The sequence below is a fragment of the Coregonus clupeaformis genome, chromosome 19, assembly GCF_020615455.1.
Source record: "Coregonus clupeaformis isolate EN_2021a chromosome 19, ASM2061545v1, whole genome shotgun sequence".
Lineage (NCBI taxonomy): Eukaryota > Metazoa > Chordata > Actinopteri > Salmoniformes > Salmonidae > Coregonus > Coregonus clupeaformis.
The window spans coordinates 41,746,080-41,768,592 of NC_059210.1; the positions used below are offsets into that span (position 1 = coordinate 41,746,080).

Consider the following 22,513-nt stretch of genomic DNA (forward strand, 5'->3'; position numbering starts at 1 on the left):
TAAAATATATTTTGATTTGTTTAACACTTTTTAGCTTACTCCATGATTCCATATGTTATTTCATAGTTTGGATGTCTTCACTATTATTCTACAATGTAGAAAATAGTAAAAATAAAGAAAAACCCTTGAATGAGTAGGTGTGCCCAAACTATTATTTATGTCTGCAATGGTAACAATGTCTGGAATTCAGCATCAGTTTCAAAGTAAGATAATCTGTGACTATCCGGTTAATAGGAACAAGCGTATCCACCAACCTAAATTGGTACAAGGTTGAATATGGATAAATATATCTGTTATATACATATATTCATTATGAAGAACATGGAACAGTTTATATACATTTTTCCATTGCATATAAAAACAGTTTTAACCATAACATTCAACAGAATTCACTCCAATGAGTTCCACAAGCCACAGTAGAGAAGGATAACTTACTGTTCACTCAGTTAATTTACAGGTCTAAAATATATAATTTCATTTGAAACAGGTCTGTTTCTCATAATCATTTAGTTTGAATTCAATTTCATAGAATTTCATCATAAGAATGTATTTCTCGCCAGCTCTGAGTAAGAATAAGAGAAACTGAAATCAGCATGTGTACCAAATATTTTATCCCAGTGGCTGAAGTGCGGTGCAAAGTTCTTGTTGAGTTTCTGATGGTGCACATCATGCTTGCTGGGCCCTCCATAAATACCGAAGGGTATCAGACAAGATGTGGACCAAGGAAAATCATAACCAAAGACACATAGACATGGAGCACCATAAAGACCCACGTGGTGAGAAGGTGGCCTCTCAGGATGACAGGATTCAGGGTGGTCCAAAAGCCCACTGTGACCAGCTCCCACCCTCCCAGGCATTGTGTAGCCAGAACAAAGGGAGCTGAGTAGTTGTGGTGTATTGCATGGAATGTGACGTACAACCAGTGGATTATGTGATGCAGCAGGTGCCAGACGAAGTAGGGATGGGGCTTGGTCTGGCAGTGTCACCGGTGGTCTCCATGCCCACTGAGCCACACTTGCAGGAAGCACAAGGAGAATATGGTTGTGCAGGGTGATGCCAGCACAATGCAATAGCATGGAAGGTGTTGGCCGCCGGCTTGGCTGGATCTTGAACTGCTGGACCAATGGCCATCTGTCCCCTATGATGTCACATGCCAGGAAGGGGAGCCAGAACACAAAGTATGAAGACACAGTCAAAACAATTGGGAAAAGAGGAGACTTCAAAGAGTCCCTGTGATTGAGCCTGACATTGTCCCAGAGAGGCTGAATAGAGTCATTTCCCAGGTCGATTCCCAGGCCTGAAAATGTATCTGCTACTAGATTCATCCTGCTTTTGTAAAATAAAGAATGTAAATGGTGTTTATTCCCTTGTACTTAACATGTAATAAATGAGAATGTGGGAGCCAGGTGTAGTGACCAATAAAGACTGCTCCTCTCCCTGAATGTCCAGTATCAACTAACATGGTGCTAAATTATTTACACTGTAACTCTTTTCATTCTCAGGTTATACAACATTCAGGGATGTAATGTATATGCCCAACCAATGACTTGATCGTTAGTATGTGTGCAGGCTTACAGTAGTATTCCATTACATTTCTCCTTTGATTATTTTCACTAGCACACAAAATGCGTTATTACTATACATTAGGTTATTCAATTGATCAGAGTAGAGATTATCCTCAGGTTCTCCTCATTAGATTTGTATTAAAGTATTGTTTTATATGTAATCTCTAACCACGTTTCCATCCACAGTTTTTATGTGTATGAGTTTTTATGAGTGAAGTCCTAACATTAAAAAATAATAATGACAGCTGTGATGGAAACAGGACATTTCGGTACAATTTTATAAATGCCTACCGATAATTTGTTTGATCAACATGGTGGGATCTTTTGGTGTTGGTGAAATTAATTATGCGTGAAATGGCGGAGGAAACGCTTGAAAATAGAGTTGAAAATGCGATGGAAACACATTGAACTTTTTATTTTTATTCTGTACATGAACATTTTAGCGAAAAAGTACATTTTGTGTGCACTACGTCATCACGCACTGATTTTGTGGAAACACGCCACTGGTTGGAAAATGCGCATATTTTCGGATGCGGATTCTAGAATATTTACATGAAAATCTGTCAACAATTCGATGCAAACCTAACTACTGTCAATGCAGCAATTTTTGGTGCGAGCTGTGTCCATCTCACTCCATAACAGGAGGGGGCGATAAAGTATAATAATTGTCTTCATTGCCCATGCCAGACGAAGGAAAAGCAACGTCAGCCATTGGACTTTGGTAAAAGCTACTGTATTAACTGAATGCAACAAAGTAACAGTTTTATAGAGACAAACGTATAGCAAATAGCTACATGGAACATTCATCTGTGAACAGCGTTGAGGTACTGTACGTTCTCACAATGTGTAATAGTGTTGTTGGGCTAACTCATTCAAAATAAGTGCCATACTTGTCATACTTTATTTTGATATTTTAGCTGGTCATGGCTAGAAGGAATGCAGCTATTTGTCAAAGTGACGTCAAAAGTCGCGTCGAGGATACTTTTAAAATTTTAGGTAATTCTAACCCCTTTCTTAACTGAAACCTACTTACCCTAACCTGCTACGTAGTTACTTCTGACATTCGCTGCATTTCATCTAGTCAAAACCATTTCATGTATGTTATGATTTAGCTAGCTAGTAGTAGTAGGCCTACAGTACAGAAGATGGACACTGGAGGCTATTTATTGTGAAATAGGTTAGTTTGATATACAGTGCATTCGGAAAGTATTCAGACCCCTTCACTTTTTCCACATTTTGTTACATTACAGCCTTATTCTAAAATGGATTGAATACAAATGTTCCTCTTCAATCTACACACAATACCCCATAATGACAAAGCGAAAACAGGTTTTTAGAAATGTTTGCAAATTTATAAAAAACAGAAATACCTTATTTACATAAGTATTCAGACTGTTGGTGAACACATAATAAGGAGAGGGAGTACAAACCATTCGACGCTAGACAGAGAGGAATTTGCTTAATGCAAAAAGGCAGTTTATTAAAACAGAGAGATCTTGTCCTGCTCAAGCTACATGCATGGACCCCAATCAATTGCCTCTTATGGAGACAGTTGAGAAGGATGTTTAAACAGAGTTTACAGCATTACTTTATACAATGTAACATAAAGGAAGGGGTCCTTCTTCTAGTCCCTTGATTGGTTCCCGAGGCGTAGGAGGCGGGTTTGCTCTGTCCAGAGCAGATGCCCCATTGGTGCACGGCAGAGTCCTCTGCCCTTGGCACCCGACCAGTAGAAAAAGGAGTGGAGTTTGAGTGTGCGTGCAGTGAAATATTGGTGTGTGTCAAGAGAAAGTGGTGGGGAGTATCTGGTGGTTTATGGCCGGAGAGGGGGTGTTGTCCTGTTATCGCATTCCTGCAAGACTAGGTCATCTGGTGAGAAGATATGGTGTTCTCCTCTGTCCTTTGTTCTCTGACCTAAAACAGCATTTATTAAAAACAGGCCACTAACACAAAATTGGTCTTGCACAACATTTTAGTCAGACCAATCTATAACATTTTATATTTACTACGACAAATTATATTTACTACGACAAGACCCTTTGCTATGAGACTCGAAATTGAGCTCAGGTGCATCCTGTTTCCAGAGATAATCCTTGAGATGTTTCTACAACTTGATTGGAATCCACCTGTGGTAAATTCAATTGATTGGACATGATTTGGAAAGGCGCACACCTGTCTATATAAGGTCCCACAGTTGACAGTGCATCTCAGAGCAAAAACCAAGCCATGAGGTCGAAGGAATTGTCCTTAGAGCGCCGAGACAGGATTGTGTTAAGGCACAGATCTGGGGAAGGGTACCCCAGTATTGAAGGTCCCCAAGAACACAGTTGCCTCCATCATTCTTAAATGGAAGAAGTTTGGAACCACCAAGACTCTTCCTAGAGCTGGCCGCCCGGCCAAACTGAGCAATCAGGGGAGAAGGGAACCCGATGGTCCAAGAACCCGATGGTCACTCTGACAGAGCTCTAGAGTTCCTCTGTGGAGATGGAAGAACCTTCCAGAAGGACAACCATCTCTGCAGCACTCCACCAATCAGGCCTTTATGGTAAAGTGGCCAGACGTGTAAAAGGCACATGACAGCCCGCTTGGAGTTTGCCAAAAGGCACCTACAGGACTCTCAGACCATGAGAAACAAGGTTCTCTAGTCTGATGAAACCAAAATTGAACTCTTTGGCCTGAACGTCAAGCGTCACGTCTGGAGGAAACCAGGCACCACTCATCACCTGGCCAATACCATCCCTACGGTGCAGCATGGTGGTGGCAGCATCCTTGATGAAAACCTGCTCAGGATCTCAGACTGGAGCGAAGGTTCACCTTCCAACAGGACCACAACCCAAAGCATACAGCCAAGACAACGCAGGAGTGGCTTCGGGACAAGTCTCTGAATGTCCTTGAGTGGCCCAGCCAGAGCCCGGATTTGAACCTGATCGAACATCTCTGGAGAGACCTGAAAATAGCTGTGCAGCAATGCTCCCCAAAGTTTGAGAGGATCTGCAGAGAAGAATGGGAGAAACTCTCCAAATACAGGTGTGCCAAGCTTGTAGCATCATACCCAAGAAGACTCAAGGCTGTAATCGCTGTCTAAGGTGCTTCAACAAAGTACTGAGTAAAGGATCTGAATACTTAAATAAGTAAATGTGATATTTCAGTTTAATTTTTTATTTTACATTTGCAGAAATGTCTAAACCTTTTTTTCTTTGTGATTTATGGGGTATTGTGTGTAGATTGATGAGGCGAAAAAAACTATTTAATCCATTTTAGAATAAGGCTGTAACGTAACAAAATGTGGAAAAAGATAAGGTGTCTGAATACTTTCCGAATGCACTGTATGTCTACATTTTGTATTTTCTTGCTTCAGAGATGGTCTTTTCAGTGTTTCCTACTTTGTACTCCCTGCACATTTTCGTGAATGTCATAGTCATATAACAAGCGCTCTTCTCTATAGGTATCACCAGAGAGCAATGGGGATTCTGTCGCTCTGTGTCACAATGAGGAAGAGAGCAGGAATCAACCAGCACATGGTGGCCCTCAAGTCCAGCTGTGTCGTTTCTACTCACAGGGACGGCACTGTAACTTTGGGAGGAAGTGCCGCTTCCTCCATCAAAGAGGAGATGCCACCACCCTAACCCAGGGAAAGGTAGAGAACAGGACAAACAGAAGGTCAGAACAGGAGAACCAAAGAGGGACAGGCCCTCACAGCCACCCTGGAATCACACAGCAGAACCCAGTGGTTGACAGCCCTGGAGATGTAGGCCACAGGCTGCCCTCCAAACCAAGGGCTGCTCCAACCAGAGGTGAGAGAGCCAGCAATTGCCGGCCCTGTCGCTATTTTCTCTCTGGGTGCTGCACCATGGAGGATAGATGTCACTACTGGCACCCACCACAGTTCCCCCCAGTTGATGACCAGCCTGTAGGAGACGGAGGAAGGCCCAGGGTGCCCCATGCCCCCCCTCCCAGTGCCTTTCAGGTGGTCAAGCTGAGTGACCTGACTGACGATGTCACCAAACAGCTACGGGACACTGAGATCAAGCAGCTGATAAAGCGTTTTCCCAAAGAACAGCTTATTGTTCAGGAACGGAGCGACGGCAAAGTCACCTTCTACCGAGCCACAGTACAGCCCACTGATCCAGACTGGGTAAACATTGTCTGCATTATTCCAATCCACAATAACAAGGCCTCGACAAGGCCATTGTCTTTTATTGTTTCTACTATGATATAGTTTTATGAACATCATAGGATTGTTGCAACATTGAAAAGTGTGCATAAAAACATGCTGACTCACTCCTTATACTGTTTCACAGCCTTTTGACTTGAAAGACGTTGACATAATGGTGAGCTTTCCGGAAAAGTACCCACAAGAGGTAAACAACATCTTTGACCTACAAATCTCATCTGTTTGAAATAATCATATTGTGTCTAGAGTTTAAGACTCAAGGTGGAATTATATATTTTTTCTCCAGGTATTTACATTAGATATACCACTGGACCAGGACTTGCCATCTGTTATGGGAAGGTGAGAGAAACTTTATTTTATTTTCAATGGCTTTACAGTCTAAATACAATAACACTTTGATAAGTATTGATACATTTTCTCAATGTGTCTGTCCACATAGATATGTTGAACAAGCCTCACTGGAGTGGCTGCAGGCTAAGCATGCCACCAATCAGTTGAGGGGAAAGGTGGAGCTGCTCTTCCGGCCCTTCCTTCGCTGGTTGGATCGCAGCATGGAAAGACTGTTCACTGAGGGAGCCAGGCAGGTGAGACTGTAGACTAAAATAAAAACAGTTCCATTTACGTTAGTCTCCTTAGTATGAGATACTTCTGGTAACCTCTGTTTTCCATGAGAGACTCTGGTGATGTTATGAATTCTCTGTGTTGCATTAGTTTATTTCCTTAAAACGACTTAACAACTTGAAGGCAGAGTTCTAATATTTTCTCTCTTTTTTAAATCTCTCCTCAGCTGAAAAAAGACATGGAGATAGCAAAGGCTGGAATTCAGTTTGTGCCATACCAGCAGCTCCAGGCAACTGTGTGCAAAGAGCCTGCCACTGATGAAATGCCTGACCCTGTCCTCTACACTACAACTGACGAGGAGAGCAGAGAAGAGAGAGGAGGAGAAGATAAGGAGTGGGAAGAACTATTGGACCCTGGCTGTGATGATGATGATGATGATGAAGAGGACCGGGGGAAGGTGGAGAACATTAAGATCAGTGAGCCCCGTAGAGGAACAGAGGTGAAACTGCTGGGCCTGAGTCTGGGAGAGGGTACGGCCACCGTGGTCGCCACACAGATCACTGTGTGTCTGCAGTGCAGCAGGTGAGCAGACAGACGGTCCTCCACTGATGCCATCTACTGTAGCCTACACTGTATCTTACATATTCCCCTTGGAATATTGCCTATAGGAGGAAAGAGTCAACTTATCTGCACATTTTTTTGGGTTGATGGGACTTGGGAAATGTGACATAAGTGTGTGTCTGTCTGGCCTTTGTATGTTGTTTGCAGGTGTAAGGTGACAGCAGACCTTACTCTAAATGGCAGGAACCCTTGCACGGCCCAGTGTGAGAAGTGCAACGCAGGGATCAGTGCTGCCTTCAGACCCAGCATGCTGCACCACTACAGTGATGTCCTGGGCTATCTGGACCTGGGCACCGCTGCTCCTGTGGACCTGGTCCTGCAGGACTGTGAACTGGTCGTGGGCTGCCTCAACTGCTCCAAAGAGGGACCTGTGAAGGTCACCAACACTCCTCTGTCCATTGCTCCATTCTTGTCTTATTATGATGATGAAAGTATTTATAGTGAGGGGAAAAAAGTATTTGATCCCCTGCTAATTTTGTACGTTTGCCCACTGACAAAGAAATGATCAGTCTATAATTTTAATGGTAGGTTTATTTGAACAGTGAGAGACAGAATAACAACAAAAAAATCCAGAAAAACGCATGTCAAAAATGTTATAAATTGATTTGCATTTTAATGAGGGAAATAAGTATTTGACCCCCTCTCAATCAGAAAGATTTCTGGCTCCCAGGTGTCTTTTATACAGGTAACGAGCTGAGATTAAGAGCACACTCTTAAAGGGAGTGCTCCTAATCTCAGTTTGTTACCTGTATAAAAGACACCTGTCCACAGAAGCAATCAATCAATCAGATTCCAAACTCTCCACCATGGCCAAGACCAAAGAGCTCTCCAAGGATGTCAGGGACAGGATTGTAGACCTACACAAGGCTGGAATGGGCTACAAGACCATCGCCAAGCAGCTTGGTGAGAAGGTGACAACAGTTGGTGCGATTATTCGCAAATGGAAGAAACACAAAATAACTGTCAATCTCCCTCGGCCTGGGGCTCCATGCAAGATCTCACCTCGTGGAGTTGCAATGATCATGAGAACGGTGAGGAATCAGCCCAGAACTACACGTGAGGATCTTGTCAATGATCTCAAGGCAGCTGGGACCATAGTCACCAAGAAAACAATTGGTAACACACTACGCCGTGAAGGACTGAAATCCTGCAGCGCCCGCAAGGTCCCCCTGCTCAAGAAAGCACATATACAGGCCCGTCTGAAGTTTGCCAATGAACATCTGAATGATTCAGAGGACAACTGGGTGAAAGTGTTGTGGTCAGATGAGACCAAAATGGAGCTCTTTGCCATCAACTCAACTCGCCGTGTTTGGAGGAGGAGGAATGCTGCCTATAACCCCAAGAACACCATCCCCATCGTCAAACATGGAGGTGGAAACATTATGCTTTGGGGGTGTTTTTCTGCTAAGGGGACAGGACAACTTCACCGCATCAAAGGGATGATGGACGGGGCCATGTACCGTCAAATCTTGGGTGAGAACCTCCTTCCCTCAGCCAGGGCATTGAAAATGGGTCGTGGATGGGTATTCCAGCATGACAATGACCCAAAACACACGGCCAAGGCAACAAAGGAGTGGCTCAAGAAGAAGCACATTAAGGTCCTGGAGTGGCCTAGCCAGTCTCCAGACCTTAATCCCATAGAAAATCTGTAGAGGGAGCTGAAGGTTCGAGTTGCCAAACGTCAGCCTCGAAACCTTAATGACTTGGAGAAGATCTGCAAAGAGGAGTGGGACAAAATCCCTCCTGAGATGTGTGCAAACCTGGTGGCCAACTACAAGAAACGTCTGACCTCTGTGATTGCGAACAAGGGTTTTGCCACCAAGTCATGTTTTGCAGATGGGTCAAATACTTATTTACCTCATTAAAATGCAAATCAATTTATAACATTTTTGATATGCGTTTTTCTGGATTTTTTTGTTGTTATTCTGTCTCTCACTGTTCAAATAAACCTACCATTAAAATGATAGACTGATCATGTCTTTGTCAGTGGGCAAACGTACAAAATCCGCAGGGGATCAAATACTTTTTTCCCTCACTGTATATCTGGGTGAACTTTTGATCTAAGACAGTCTGTCTGATTTTGTGTATTATATTTTGTCTGCAGAACCTTTTGTATGGCCAGAGCAAGGAGTTCAACTGCCAGCACTGTCACAGCAAACTCAACATCCTGGTTGACAGCACACGATTCCAGTATATTCCGCCATGCAAAGAGAAAACCGGTCAGAAACAAAGGCCTATAGTAGGATTTTAATGATGAAACATGGAAGAAGGTTAAACAGCTGTTTTGGCTATTCTGTCTGTAATGCATAGTTGTCTGTACTGTACAGGACACAGCGACTCTTCACTGACCTATCGGCGTAACATAAGGGACCCTGCCATACAGATGGGGAAACCACTACCTGAGAAGGGAGCATGCAAACACTACAGACAGAGTCATCGCTGGCTCAGGTTCTTAACTACCTCTTTCCCTTTAACATAATTTTGTCTTGCCAAAGTAAACTTTGCTGGTGAGTGACATCCCATGGGTGTGCTCTCAGGTTCTCATGCTGTGGCCGGGCCTACCCCTGTGACGTGTGTCATGACGAGGACCAGGACCACCCCATGGAGCTGGCCACCAGGATGATCTGTGGTCACTGCTGTAAAGAGCAGGTAAGCTGCCTGGCCTCTAGCAAAAATTCTATCAGATGGATAGAGTAGTGCATCTTCGTTGGCATTGGTGTCTCAGTAGGCTAGATTCCAACCCTAAACTGCTGTTGTCCTTCCATGCAGCCGTACAGCAATGGGAAGCCCTGTGTCAGCTGTGGAGGCATGATGACGAGAGGTGCCTACTCCAGTCACTGGGAGGGTGGACTGGGCTGCAGGAGCAAAGTCAAAATGAGCAGGTACTATACTGTACACGCATGCATACTGATGTTGTCTAAACATATCTTACTTTAAAACGGAACTACATATTTTTGTTCAAACCTGATGAAATTGTGCATTCATAAATCTATTTTCTCTCATTTACAGAAATGATAAACAGAAGTATGCCAACACAAACAAAACAATTTCACGGAAAGCCAGCGAAAAGAAATAATCAGAGACAACATGTTAATGTTATGGCAGTGGTTGATTATCAGGCTTGCTCTATCAATGCCTTATTGTTTTCTAATAAATCAAGTGAGTATTGTAATGTTACCCAGCTGATGTGATTGGTGAGGATTGAGCCCCGGTCCTGGAGTAGCACTCAGCCTTGTTGCCCTGGTGTGAACATGCAGCAGAACACTCTCCGGCACAGTACAATACAAGTAACCCTGGTGCTTGTGCTCACTGTAATCACAGACACTCCCATTAGGTTTCTTATCTCTGCAACAGCCTCCCCAAGTGCCTTGTAAAATCAATGCAATGCCCTACATTTACAGTAGACTCTTCAGTGGCGCCACTTTTCCAATTCTCTCACAATTTAACCCACTCATCATTTAAATTCAATGTCTAGTTGAGATTTACATTTGGTTGAGTTGTCAACTAACGTGAATTCAATGTAAAATCAAAAAAAATGTTTAGGTTAGAAGAAAATATGAAATTCCCTTCCGTTGATAACTTCTTGCAAATCCAATCAGTTTTCCACGTTGATTTAATGTCATCAGATAATTATTTTTGTTGAAATGACGTGGAAACAGTTATGATTCAACCAGTTTTTACCCAGTGGGATGCAACTGTGATCTGTTTGTCCCAGAGCTCTGTGTTATTGTTATGTCTTTTAAGTGGACAGGCTAGACAAAATCTTGGGAGTTTGATCATGGCATCGGGATAGAATAGCTGTGGCAGTGGTTTGCTCCCTTGATCTTAATTAAGTAGCTCCACAAACAGATTATTATGTAAGATTACATAAGATTAGTCTACATAATGATTAGGTAAGATTACGTACGATTGGAATCTACGACTTCAATTCTTAACTCACTAATCTTCTAAAATATATTTTTAAGAGCACATGGTCAATGAACAGCTGGAAAATAACAGATTTCATGGACTCTGAACTAATGATATTGAGAATCGAAATGATGATTGACAATGTTTATGATATGAATAGGTCACCCTGGTGGTCTCTAATTGAAATACAAATATGTAAGAAGTGAATTGTGTTGTGGATACTATCAATTTAATAAATTATACTGATTAAGATGCCTTGCAATTGAGTTTTAACTTTAACTTGATAGGTAACATGCATAATTAACTCAAGCAGGGACCAACAGATCTGTATCTAGAACAATATAATTGACAATTTTGAATAAACTGATTAACTAACTGGCCTGTTGGGATAAACTGCCAGTGGGAGGATGGTGTTGCAGGCACCAACTTTGAACTGGTCAGTGTTGAAAGGTTTGTGTGTGTTCTGGTGGATTTTGTTAATCTTCCGGAAAATGATTTATTGTTGAAATTGTATGTAAAAAATAAAGAAATAAACGCTGTCTCATTGATGTGAGAGCGAAGTCCTTAGCTCAGGACTAAATAAAGGGAGAATGTCTTCTCTCTGCACATTACAGGCATCCAGAGTAACCCAGATGTTGAACATCAGCGAGGTTCAGTTGCCTTTGCAGCTTCCTACATCCTCCAGATCCTCAGACAGGCTTCTGCAGCCTCTATGGGACTATTTCATTTTCAACCACTACTCCCTCATCTCCTCTCCCTTCTTTCCTGTCATACTCTGCTTCTCCAGTTACTTCTTCTCCAGTCGCCCCTTATACTAGACCTCCTGGGAGATACGGTCCACTCCATTCACCACTACAAGATCCAGCAAGAGAGACGTCCAACCATGAGGATGATGTCAAAGAGTATCGGAAGGGCTGTGTATAACCACTTTGTTCTGCCTGCTGTGCTGATTCAAACTTGCTTTATGCCTTCAGTGGTGCTGCCTACCAGTGCTCCAACTGTGGTAGAGGTGCTCATTGATGGACTTGCTGCCCTTCTTTTTGACACGCAGTACTATATGTGGCACTTTGTGCACCACAAGCATCCACAACTGTATCGGTGGGTTCATGCCATCCACCACGAATACATGGCAGCCTTCTCCTGGAACACCCAGCAACTCAGCATTCCAGAACTGATAACAGTGGGATTCTGGAGCAACCTGGACCCCATCCTGCTGAAATGCCACCCTTTTACTACCTGGTGCGTCACCATCTTCAGTATCTGGATGTCAGTGGAGGACCACATAGGCCAGGGTTCTTCAATTCCGGTCCTGGAGGGCCGAAACACCTCTGTTTTTCATCCTCTCCTTCTAATCAGGGGCTAATTCAGACCTGGGACACCAGGTGAGTGCAATTAACTACCAGGTAGAAATAAAAAACTGAAGTGTTTCGGCCCTCCAGGACCGGAATTGAAGAACCCATGGGGTCTCAACCACCTGGTACCATTTGGTCTGTTAGGAGCACCAGCTCATGACATGCACCACCAGAAGCCCAACAGTAACTATGCACCTTTCTTCAGCCACTGGGACAGACTTTTTGGGACTGCCATCCTGTCATGGAAGATAACTGAGAAGAAAAGTTGTGTATTCACTGTAATTTTGATTACCCTCATGCTTACATGTTATTGTTCATTAGAATAAAATGTATTTTCTTACATGTCTGTTTTATGTTTGTCATTTACCAACATCAATTGTATTAAAATGTACTACACTAGTGTAAAGTTTTTCTAAATGGATTAAACATATGACAATATAATAATGGGTAGAATAAGATCAAAAGTAATGGTCCTTAGTAACACATAGTCTATACAGTACAACTATACAGCAAACTCAAGTTTACCATTTGCCCCAGAGGATGGAAGCAAACAATCATTTTTAAGATCACATTTTGTCATGTATGTTCAGTCTGATTCAGCAAATAACATTCTACACTATGCAGCATAAATTTGCTAATTCTTACATAACACAAATATTATTTCAGTCTTTGAAGAGGTACAGCTTAATCAGGATGTTCCCGTTTTCCTCTGGCTAGAAGAGTTTAGGATATTTCTAATCAACAAATCCACTGTTTGTTTGCCAGGGTCAAGTTGAGCCAAGGGTCAATGTCTCTCAGCCTATTGCGGAGAGTCTGAGCACTGATGGAGGGATTGTGCGTTCCTGGTGTAACTCGGGCAGTTGTTGTTGCCATCCTGTGCCTGTCCCACATGTGTGATGTTCGGATGTACCGATCCTGTGCAGGTGTTGTTACACGTGGTCTGCCACTGTGAAGACGATCAGCTGTCCGTCCTGTCTCTCTGTAGCGCTGTCTTAGGCGTCTCAGTATGGACATTGCAATTTATTGCCCTGGCCACATCTGCAGTCCTCATGCCTCCTTGCAGCATGCCTAAGGCACGTTCACGCAGATGAGCAGGGACCCTGGGCATCTTTCTTTTGGTGTTTTTCAGAGTCAGTAGAAAGGCCTCTTTAGTGTCCTAAGTTTTCATAACTGTGACCTTAATTGCCTACCGTCTGTAAGCTGTTAGTGTCTTAACGACCGTTCCACAGGTACATGTTCATTAATTGTTTATGGTTCATTGAACAAGCATGGGAAACAATGTTTAAACCCTTTACAATTAAGATCTGTGAAGTTATTTGGATTTTTACTAATTATCTTTGAATGACAGGGTCCTGAAAAAGGGAGGTTTATTTTTTTGCTGAGTATATTATGGCATCCTGTTACTCGGTAGCCTACACCATTCTCAGATCACCTTGGTCCTGGAGCGGAAGCCTTAAGGTCAGGGAGGTACTGATAAGGGAATGGGGACGTTTTTAGACTTGGTTAGCGCACTTGGACTTGTCTACTGCCATCTGCGTTTAGTCTGAATGATTGACAGAGCGTGGATTTTGCTCCGATGTCTCCTTAGGAACATCTAAAGGCAAGGCAATCTGAAAAGCACAGGGTGATAATACAAAGCCTATGGGTTCACTGGTCATTAATGAGAAACCACTGAGATGGAATAGAACTCCACAAGGAAAACATGTTAGCTTTCTAAATGCAATAGGAATATTCAAGAAAATAAATGGCAGTGTTGCGCTCATCAAAATCGACATTTTAGTCTTTCAAATCTCCTGGTTTTGCAATTACAGTAGCATCAGCAGGCATATGATGACATTAATGTAATTGATAAGACAAAGCGTTACAATTAGCAGGCAGCAAAGCCTTACATGGGAAGTGGTCACACGTCAGGCTAAAACGATGAAGCATCAAACACCTCTGAAATAGTCTCAGCAGCAGGATGGAATTATACTGCTTACGTCAGGGATCATCAACTAGATTCAGCCGCAGGCCAATTCATTGCACAGACCCACTGCTTTGTGTACTCAAGCCACGAGTGAACTGGCATTTTGTATTGTGCTGTATTCTCACTGAAAACAGCTGACAAAATCCCTGACCATCCTATTGTACAGGGTAGTGCATGTTTCAATAAACATGAATCTATGATTCTTAAATGTCAGTGTATGGTTATTTGTAGTTTTGTATCATGAACTTCATGGATTATACATTGCACCCACAATGTTATAGTAGTATATAATTTAAAGCAATAATCAATGCGTATTGACAAATATAAAATATTATAAACTAAGAAATTGGGCAGTCATGCAGTGTCAGAGAAATCTGCCTCTAATCATTGCTATGGGTGGGGGAACACTTTAATCTCTGCTTAGTATAAAGACTGCTTAGTATACTAAACCAATGGGGAAAACCCCAAGATAAACATCTTGCATTAGCCTCCTGACTAATAAGGACTAAAATAAATGGGATAAATAATGTTTATACTGCACTAATTAATAGACAGACTGTTACAGATTACCCTATAAACCTGCCAGATAACTACTCAGTAATAAGTTTGTCTAATATCATTTTGTGAAACATTTTAACAGCTAAATACTTTCGAAATATGATCAATTTTGATTCATACCAGAGGGCAACCTTGTTGCAGCCTCTGAAACACATTGAGACACAAAAAGATACTTAAAATAAATGTATTTGTCTCAGACAATGTAACCATATCATACAAGGCATTCACTTAATTTTATTGACCTGAACCAAAGGTGTTAAAATAAAAAGTAATCAATGTATACTCTTGTTTAGATACTGTACAAACATGTTAGCAATGTGTCCAATGTTCTCTGTTGGGTGCATCTTGGTGTAGCTGATGAACTGGCGTCGTAGTTTCCGGAGCTCTGCCATGTTTAGACTTCTGGTCAGTTCTATGTTTGACATCAGGTTAAGGAAAAACACAGTTAGTGATAAACACTCATGAATTCTCTGATGTTGTGTCAGAGCTGAAGGCAAGGTTACGGTATCAAATACATTCGGCTTCGGCCTATTTATGTCCCAAAACCACAATTTTAAGAGGCGAATTATGCTTCCAGAAGGCTGCGAAGAAACGTAATCTCTCTGAAGACAATCAATATTCAACTCACATTTTGTAGTTCAAGACTCCACTAGCACTACTTAGCCTGTGCTATGTTGTTCAAAGTGAGCTGCAGGGGGAACAACAAAGTACTGGTTTCTGAGTCTGCTTCGGAATCCTGATAAAAGCCAGTCGCCATGCTTCCAATGATTTGGTCCCTGTCCCAAACATCCTATGTGCTTGATGGCGAAACCTTTCTGGTGGCTCAGTTGCTACGTCACCAAATGCATCAAGTGAAAGATAGATACCCTTTGATGGATATCCATTTATCCACAGCCCCATGCTAAGAGGTCCAGTTATTTGATACAGGATGACTTTAACCCCTGTTGGTGCTAGACTGCTGTGAGGTGGTGATTAAAATAAAAAAGAATAAGTCCATGAGAGACGGTCAAATAAATAATACATTTTAGGAGGAGGGGGGTATATGTGAGCAACATGCATAATGTGGCAAAGGATATCTTTTCTGTGGCTCCTGGAACAGCAATGAGATCCCCTGGAACACTTGTCTTCTGGGAGCTGAGAATTGCCTAGAACAAACAGAAAGAGTCAATATACATTCTTCCGACAGACAGCATTGCAGACAGTATTTAATAACACAACTGAAGCAATAATGTTATGCATTAAAAAAGCTTAAGAATCAATTCCATAAATGATCCTGAAAGAAAAACAGAGAAACAGCAGAAAACAGCAGGGGGGTGACTAATGCAGGGATTGAAAAAACAATATAGGAAGTTACTGATAAATATGAAGGCTCACCATCAACACATCTTGTGTGACTTTGTCCAGCTCATACAAGAAGTTTGTAGATGACAGTGGTTGCTGCAACAGATGGATGAAACACTTCACTTAAAACCTGAAACTACCAACTGCATGCAGAAACATTACTTTGTGATTTATGCATGTAAACTAGTTTCTTACACTCTGTGTCGACTGGTTAGGAGGGGGTGCTTTCCTTTTGAAGATGGCATCAGAGATGGCTTCAAATGGAAGTGTGTCTTCTTTCTGAATGGTGAAAAGTGGGCTGTCCCATCTGTTCCTGGAGTCTGGAGTTTCAAATCTCAGCACCAGCGCATCTAGGCTGTGAAAGCAAAAGCAGAACCAAAGACCATGAGTCTGCAAGTCACATTGGCAAATGGAAGACATTTTAGCAGGAATTTCACTCATGCATCTAATTGTAGCCTATGACATTTGCGTTGTATATATAATTGTGATAATGTAAATGACTAAAATGTAATTGTAAATGCATTTCTTTCTTTCCTTTTGTTTCCATAAAAACCTATTTAGGGACTGGTGTTGAAAATTAGCGTAAGCTAGAAAACACTATAGTGCAACGCATCAGACAATTGTTTGGTCAATTTGTCAATGTCCAAATAAACCAAATTGAAATACATGAAATTTAGCCAATTTAGGCAATAACACGACATGAGCAAGAATTAGGCACCAATGGTATCTTAAAACCTTTTCAAAAAGTAGTCTACATTTGTTAAATGTGAAGATGGCTATGGTGTTCAGACATACAATGACTCATTGAGAACATGGCGGGTCAATGAGCAGTAATGTCGTTAGCTCTTATAAATCCTGTGAGCAAAATAAAAATGGTCCAAGGGAAAGTAAACAGTAACTTGGTCTACTTACATCTCCTGGGTGTACTGCTCTTCAACATCCCTTTCTGTGTTCCATGTTGAGCTCACTTCGGCTGACGTCAAACAGTAAACCTTCATTAATAAATATGGTACATTTAAGAGGTAAATCTCAGTGTCACCAAGAACACAAATCTCATGAATAAAAAAAAGCATATTTTGAATGGTGGCGTACACCTAAACTACATAAGCACTGTACGCCATGGGGCTCCTAAATTTGAAACAGAGTGCAAACTGCACCCACCCATAATGGCTAGTCTACCCCAAGGGGTAAATCATGCACAACCACTGTTAAAATCATATTTACCATCAACAACATATTACATACCAGACAGTGAGGCGTCTGTGTGTGTTTGATCAGACAAAAAAGTTCATATCTGTAACCTAATGGATTACAATAGAAGAAACATACAAACATAAAGACGTTTAGGTGAGGTGATACGTAGAAAGCACCTTACTGCCACAGCCACCCACACACTTTTATTTGCAATATTGATCAAAATCAATTATGAAAAACAAAACAAAAACATTTACCTTTGATATAGTTCAATGAATCCAGAATTACAATATCCTCTTTGTTGATCCTCCTAATGCAATAAAGCAACAATTGTCAGGAATTCTTATCTGTAACTTCAAAACAAATCAAATTTGATTCTGGCAACGTTACACAATCTATGAGCAGTAGACTCACCTCTCTGCTTCAGCTCTTAGAGATCCTCTCACATTTTTCTCATTCTGAGAATCTGTGACATATATCAACAATGTTAATATGTGAGCTGGAACTCCAATCAATATCCTATGTATTGGCTACTGCTACACTGTTGTCAATACATAAGGGGAGGAATTGATAGGACAATATTGGCCAATGCCGCGTTCACGTGCTAGTCGGAACTAGGAAACTCTGACATTTCAAACTTGCTAACAGCTTGTACACTGAACATAAATATAAACGCAACATGTCAAGTGTTGGTCCCATGTTTCATGAGCTGAAATAAAAGATCCCAGAAATGTTCCATATGCACAAAAAGCTTATTTCTCTCAAATTTTGTGCACACATTTGTTACATCCCAGTTAGTGAGCATTTCTCCTTTGCCAAGATAATCCATTCACCTGACAGGTGTGGCATATCAAGAAGCTGATTAAACAGCATGATCATTACACAGGTGCACCTTGTGCTGGGGACAATAAAAGGCCACTCTAAAATGTGTGGTTTTGTCACACAACACAATGCCACAGATGTCTCAAGTTGAGGGTGCGTGCAATTGGCATGCTGACTGCAGGAATGTCCACCAGAGCTGCCAGAGAATTGAATGTTCATTTCTCTACCATAAGCCGCCTCCAAGGTTGTTTTAGAGATTTTGGCAGTACGTCAAACCGGCCTCACAACCGCAGACCACATGTAACCACGCCAACCCAGTACCTCCACATCCGGCTCTTCACCTGTGGGATGGTCTGAGACGAGCCACAAGGACAGCTGATGAAACTGTGGGTTTGCACAACTGAAGAAATTCTGCACAAACTGTCATAAACCATCTCAGGGAAGATAATCTGCGTGCTCATTGTCCTCACCAGGGTCTTGACCTGACTGCAGTTCGGCATCGTAACCAACTTCAGTGGACAAATGCTCACCTTCGATGGCAACTGGCACGCTGGAAGTGTGTTATTCACAGATGAATCCCGGTATCAACTGTACTGGGCAGAAGGCAGACGGCGTGTATGGCGTCGTATGGGCGAGCGGTTTGCCCTATGGTGGCGGTGGGGTTATGGTATGGGCAGGCATATGCTACGGACAATGAACACAATTTCATTTTATCTATGGCAATTTGAATGCACAGAGATACCGTGATGAGATCCTGAGGCCCATTGTCGTGCCATTCATCTGCCGCCATCACCTCATGTTTCAGCATGATAATGCACGGCCCCATGTCACAAGGATCTGTACACAATTCCTGGAAGCTGAAAATGTCCCAGTTCTTCCATGGCCTGTATACTCACTAGACATGTCACCCATTGAGCACGTTTGGGATGCTCTGGATCGATGTGTACGACAGCGTGTTCCAGTTCCCGCCAATATCCAGAAACTTCGCACAGCCATTGAAGAGGAGTAGGGCAACATTCCACAGGTCACAATCCACAGCCTGATCAACTCTATGTGAAGGAGATGTGTCGCGCTGCAAGAGGCAAATGGTGGTCACATCCCTACTTTTTTTTTGAAGGTATCTGTGACCAACAGATGCACATCTGTTTTCCCAGTCACGTGAAATACATAGATTAGGGCCTAATGAATTTATTTCAATTGACTCATTTCCTTATATGAACTGTAACTTAGTAAAATCTTTGAAATTGTTGAATGTTGCGTTTATATTTTTATTCAGTATAGTTATACACATGCCGCGTTCAACCAGTTAAAAAGTCTGACATTTCTGAATTTCCTAGGTCCGACTTGCACGTGAACGCAGCATAATAGTGGTCCTCTGTAGCTCAGCTGGTAGAGCACGGCGGGGGGGGGGGTGCTACTACAGCCAATCAAAGACAGTCAGTAGAATGTACAGGTAACTGCCAAAATAAAGGAAACACCAACATTGTATTTATTTTACCAGGTAAGTTGACTGAGAACACATTCTCATTTATAGCAACGACCTGGGGAATAGTTACAGGGGAGAGGAGGGGGGATGAATGAGCCATTTGGAATCTGGGGATGATTAGGTGGCCATGATGGTATGAGGGCCAGATTGGGCATTTAGCCAGGACACCGGGGTTTAACAAGTGCCATGGGATCTTTTAGTGACCACAGAGAGTCAGGACACCTGTTTGACATACCATCCGAAAGAAGGCACCCTACACAGGGCAATGTCCCCAATTACTGCCCTGGGGCAATGTCCGACCCTATTTAGCTTCACTGGCAAGCCAGCAGTGGGATGTTGGCTCACCACAAGCCAGAACAGCTTCAATGCACCTTGGCATCGATTCTACAAGTGTCTGGAATTCTATTGGAGGGATGCGACACAATTCTTCCACAATAAATTCCATTATTTGTTGTTTTTGTTGATGGTGGTGGAAAACGCTGTTTTAGGTGCCGCTTCAGAATATCCAACTAGTAACGTTAGCTAGCTATGCTAGAACAGCAAGTTAGAACCACATAACTAGAATGAATGAGATTATATTTCTAGCTATGGCTAGAACACCTCGAGAACAGTCCGTACAGAAAGTACAGTGTAGGCTACATGCCGATCTCTGCTACATGCATGGCAACACCAACATTGCCCAGAGCAAAGTGGTTGGGCAGTGGAGGCTGCTGAGGGGAGGACGGCTCATAATCATGTCTGGAACGGAGCAAATGGCATCAAACACATGGAAACCATGTATTTGATACCATTCCACTGATCCCGCTCCAGCCATTACCACGAGCCCGTATTCCCTAATTAAAGTGCCACCAACCTCTTGTGGTTGAAAGGCATATTTGTGAGCTAGCTAGCTAAGTTTAGCCACTGTAGCAAGCTAATCAGCTAACTTCAGCCTACCTGCGTATACAGCGTTCTTCTCAATTCCCAACGTTCCATCTCCTACATTGTGAACCTTTCTCTTTGTATTCTGTTCAAAGTATTCCTTTAATTCCACCGCTCTTCGTGTTTTGCCACTACATGGAAAACCACACATTACTATAAGCGGCATGATGCTAAAAACACATGTAGCTAGCTAGACAAACCCATAAATTGTACCCGGAAGTAGTTACCACAGCCAGCCAGCCCCATAAAGTAAAAACCCCCACCTATTTCTACAATGTATCTTCTTAAAATCTGATTTAAAACCACAGTGCTAACCTTATGCCTAAAACTAACCTTAAATTAAGCTCATTTTTGTTTTCGAAAATTTTACGACGGGAATTTGGACTTTGTGGCTGTGCTATCTAGTGGAAACCATTAGTTAGTTGTTTTTTCTCGTCTTCCACAATCTTGGGTGTGAATCCGGGGTTTAAGTATGGTCGGTCGGGTATGGCGTCCCGGCAAAAGAAATAGCGGGGGTTACGCCATACTGGTAAAACATGAGCCTATCACAATCAGTAAAACAAAATGTCAAGAAAACTGGGCTATTACACCATTAGTTAGGCCTATCATTAGGCTACCTTATGTCAGAGAAATGACTAAATTGACTTGAAAACTGGTGGTATAGCCTAAACTCTAAGAGAACACTGACATTTTGCTAAGGCAGAGATGAGTGACACACCGAGACGCGCGCGGACAGCAGTGGACGAATAAATTCTGGCCTAATGTATAAAATATGTATCTTTCCATTCACCACTGTTTGAAGGCAGGACATATCTTGCGAGTGGATGAACGTGCGCGGGTGGCCTTTTCAAGAAACGGTTTGACAATCAGATTAAAACATCATGACTGGTTGTGTTTATGCCACAATAAACGGTAACACATTTAAAAAATTAAATGCCCCATTTTACTACTAGGCCCACAGAGAGCCTATTGAATTAAAATGGATTATATGTAATTCTATGATTCACATTTTTTTGGCCGCGTGCACACATAGGAGGTCCCATACCTGGAATAAATTAGATGTACTTTCATCCATGGTGTGAAGTTTTGTGGTAGGCTCGCGTGCCAGGTTTCTGGAGCGCCTGACTCTTTCATCACTGTCATTATTAAACTGAACAAAAATGTAAACGCAACATTTTCATTGATTTTACCGAGTTACAGTTCATATGAGGAAATCAGTCAATTGAAATAAATCCACGTGGCCCTAATCTATGGATTTCCCATGACTGGGAATACAGATATGAATCTGTTGGTCACAGATACCTTTAAAAAAATGGGCCTCAGGATCTCATCATGGTATTTTTGTGCATTGAAATGTCCATCAATAAAATTCAATTGTGTTCCTTGTCCATAGTTTATGCCTGCCCATACCATAACCCCACAGCCACCATGGGGCACTCTGTTCACAAGGTTGACATCAGCAAATCACTCCCCACAGGACGCCATACACGTGGTCTGCTGTTGTGAAGCTGGTTGGACCTACTGCCAAATTATCTTAATAACGTTGGAGGCGGCTTATGGTAGAGAAATGAACATTCAATTATCTGGCAACAGCTCTGGTGGACATTCCTGCAGTCAGCCTGCCAATTGCACACTCCCTCAAAACTTGAGACATCTGTGGCATTGTGTTGTGTGACAAAACTGCACATTTTAGTGGCCTTTTATTGTCCCCAGCACAAGGTGTGTAATGATCCTGCTGTTTAATCATCTTGTTGATATGCCACACCTGTCAGGTGGATGGATTATTTTGGCAAAGGAGAAATACTCTCTAACAGGGATGTAAACAAATTTGTGCACAACATTTGAGAGAAATACGCTTTTGTGCGTATGGAACATTTCTGGGATCTTTTATTTCAGCTCATGAAACACTTTACATGTTGCATTTATATTTGTGTTCAGTGTATAACTTCAAATGGATAAGGTTTATGTAAAATATAATATTTGGTATAACTTCACATCACACATAATTGATCATCAAAGCATTAAGTGATGTGAAGGGGATAT

General features: G+C 42.1%; 4 protein-coding genes across 4 annotated transcripts; 2 read left to right on the plus strand and 2 right to left on the minus strand.

Annotated features, from left to right (window-relative positions):
- Positions 1–536: 536 nt before the first annotated feature.
- On the minus strand, positions 537–1,325 carry ch25hl1.2 (cholesterol 25-hydroxylase like 1, tandem duplicate 2). The gene is given in 3 exon segments (XM_041836444.1): positions 537–739; positions 742–959; positions 961–1,325. Coding segments are annotated over 3 exon segments (786 nt in total).
- Positions 1,326–2,251: 926 nt separating this feature from the next.
- si:dkey-24l11.2 (uncharacterized protein LOC100034462 homolog) lies at positions 2,252–11,082 on the plus strand. Its single transcript, XM_041837473.2, has 12 exons — positions 2,252–2,389; positions 5,011–5,700; positions 5,867–5,926; positions 6,026–6,078; positions 6,179–6,323; positions 6,527–6,882; positions 7,069–7,297; positions 9,026–9,140; positions 9,249–9,369; positions 9,459–9,570; positions 9,691–9,803; positions 9,931–11,082. The coding sequence occupies exons 1-12, from the start codon at positions 2,360–2,362 to the stop codon at positions 9,995–9,997; spliced, it is 2,091 nt and encodes a 696-aa protein (XP_041693407.2). The 5' UTR covers positions 2,252–2,359; the 3' UTR covers positions 9,998–11,082.
- Positions 11,083–11,420: 338 nt separating this feature from the next.
- On the plus strand, positions 11,421–12,958 carry ch25hl1.1 (cholesterol 25-hydroxylase like 1, tandem duplicate 1). Its single transcript, XM_041836445.1, is given in 3 exon segments — positions 11,421–11,637; positions 11,640–12,137; positions 12,948–12,958. Coding segments are annotated over 3 exon segments (726 nt in total).
- Positions 12,959–14,874: 1,916 nt separating this feature from the next.
- kti12 (KTI12 chromatin associated homolog) lies at positions 14,875–20,936 on the minus strand. Its single transcript, XM_041837474.2, has 9 exons — positions 20,486–20,936; positions 17,656–17,707; positions 17,499–17,551; positions 17,293–17,348; positions 16,960–17,039; positions 16,243–16,402; positions 16,081–16,143; positions 15,783–15,851; positions 14,875–15,122 (listed from the first exon to the last, which is right to left on the minus strand). Exons 1-9 carry the CDS (start codon positions 20,634–20,636, stop codon positions 14,979–14,981), a joined length of 828 nt encoding a protein of 275 aa, XP_041693408.1. The 5' UTR covers positions 20,637–20,936; the 3' UTR covers positions 14,875–14,978.
- Between the last annotated feature and the right edge of the window lie 1,577 nt (positions 20,937–22,513).

Coding starts and splice junctions, on each gene's coding strand:
- si:dkey-24l11.2 (XM_041837473.2), top strand. CDS start 2,360: ATGGAACATTCATCTGTGAACAGCGTTGAG. Junction 2,390..5,010: donor CATCTGTGAACAGCGTTGAG/GTACTGTACGTT, acceptor TCTTCTCTATAG/GTATCACCAGAGAGCAATGG. Junction 6,324..6,526: donor TCACTGAGGGAGCCAGGCAG/GTGAGACTGTAG, acceptor ATCTCTCCTCAG/CTGAAAAAAGACATGGAGAT.
- kti12 (XM_041837474.2), bottom strand. CDS start 20,636: ATGCCGCTTATAGTAATGTGTGGTTTTCCATGTAGTGGCAAAACACGA. Junction 17,040..17,292: donor CACAGACGCCTCACTGTCTG/GTATGTAATATG, acceptor TTATTAATGAAG/GTTTACTGTTTGACGTCAGC. Junction 16,403..16,959: donor GAGCAGTACACCCAGGAGAT/GTAAGTAGACCA, acceptor TTGCTTTCACAG/CCTAGATGCGCTGGTGCTGA.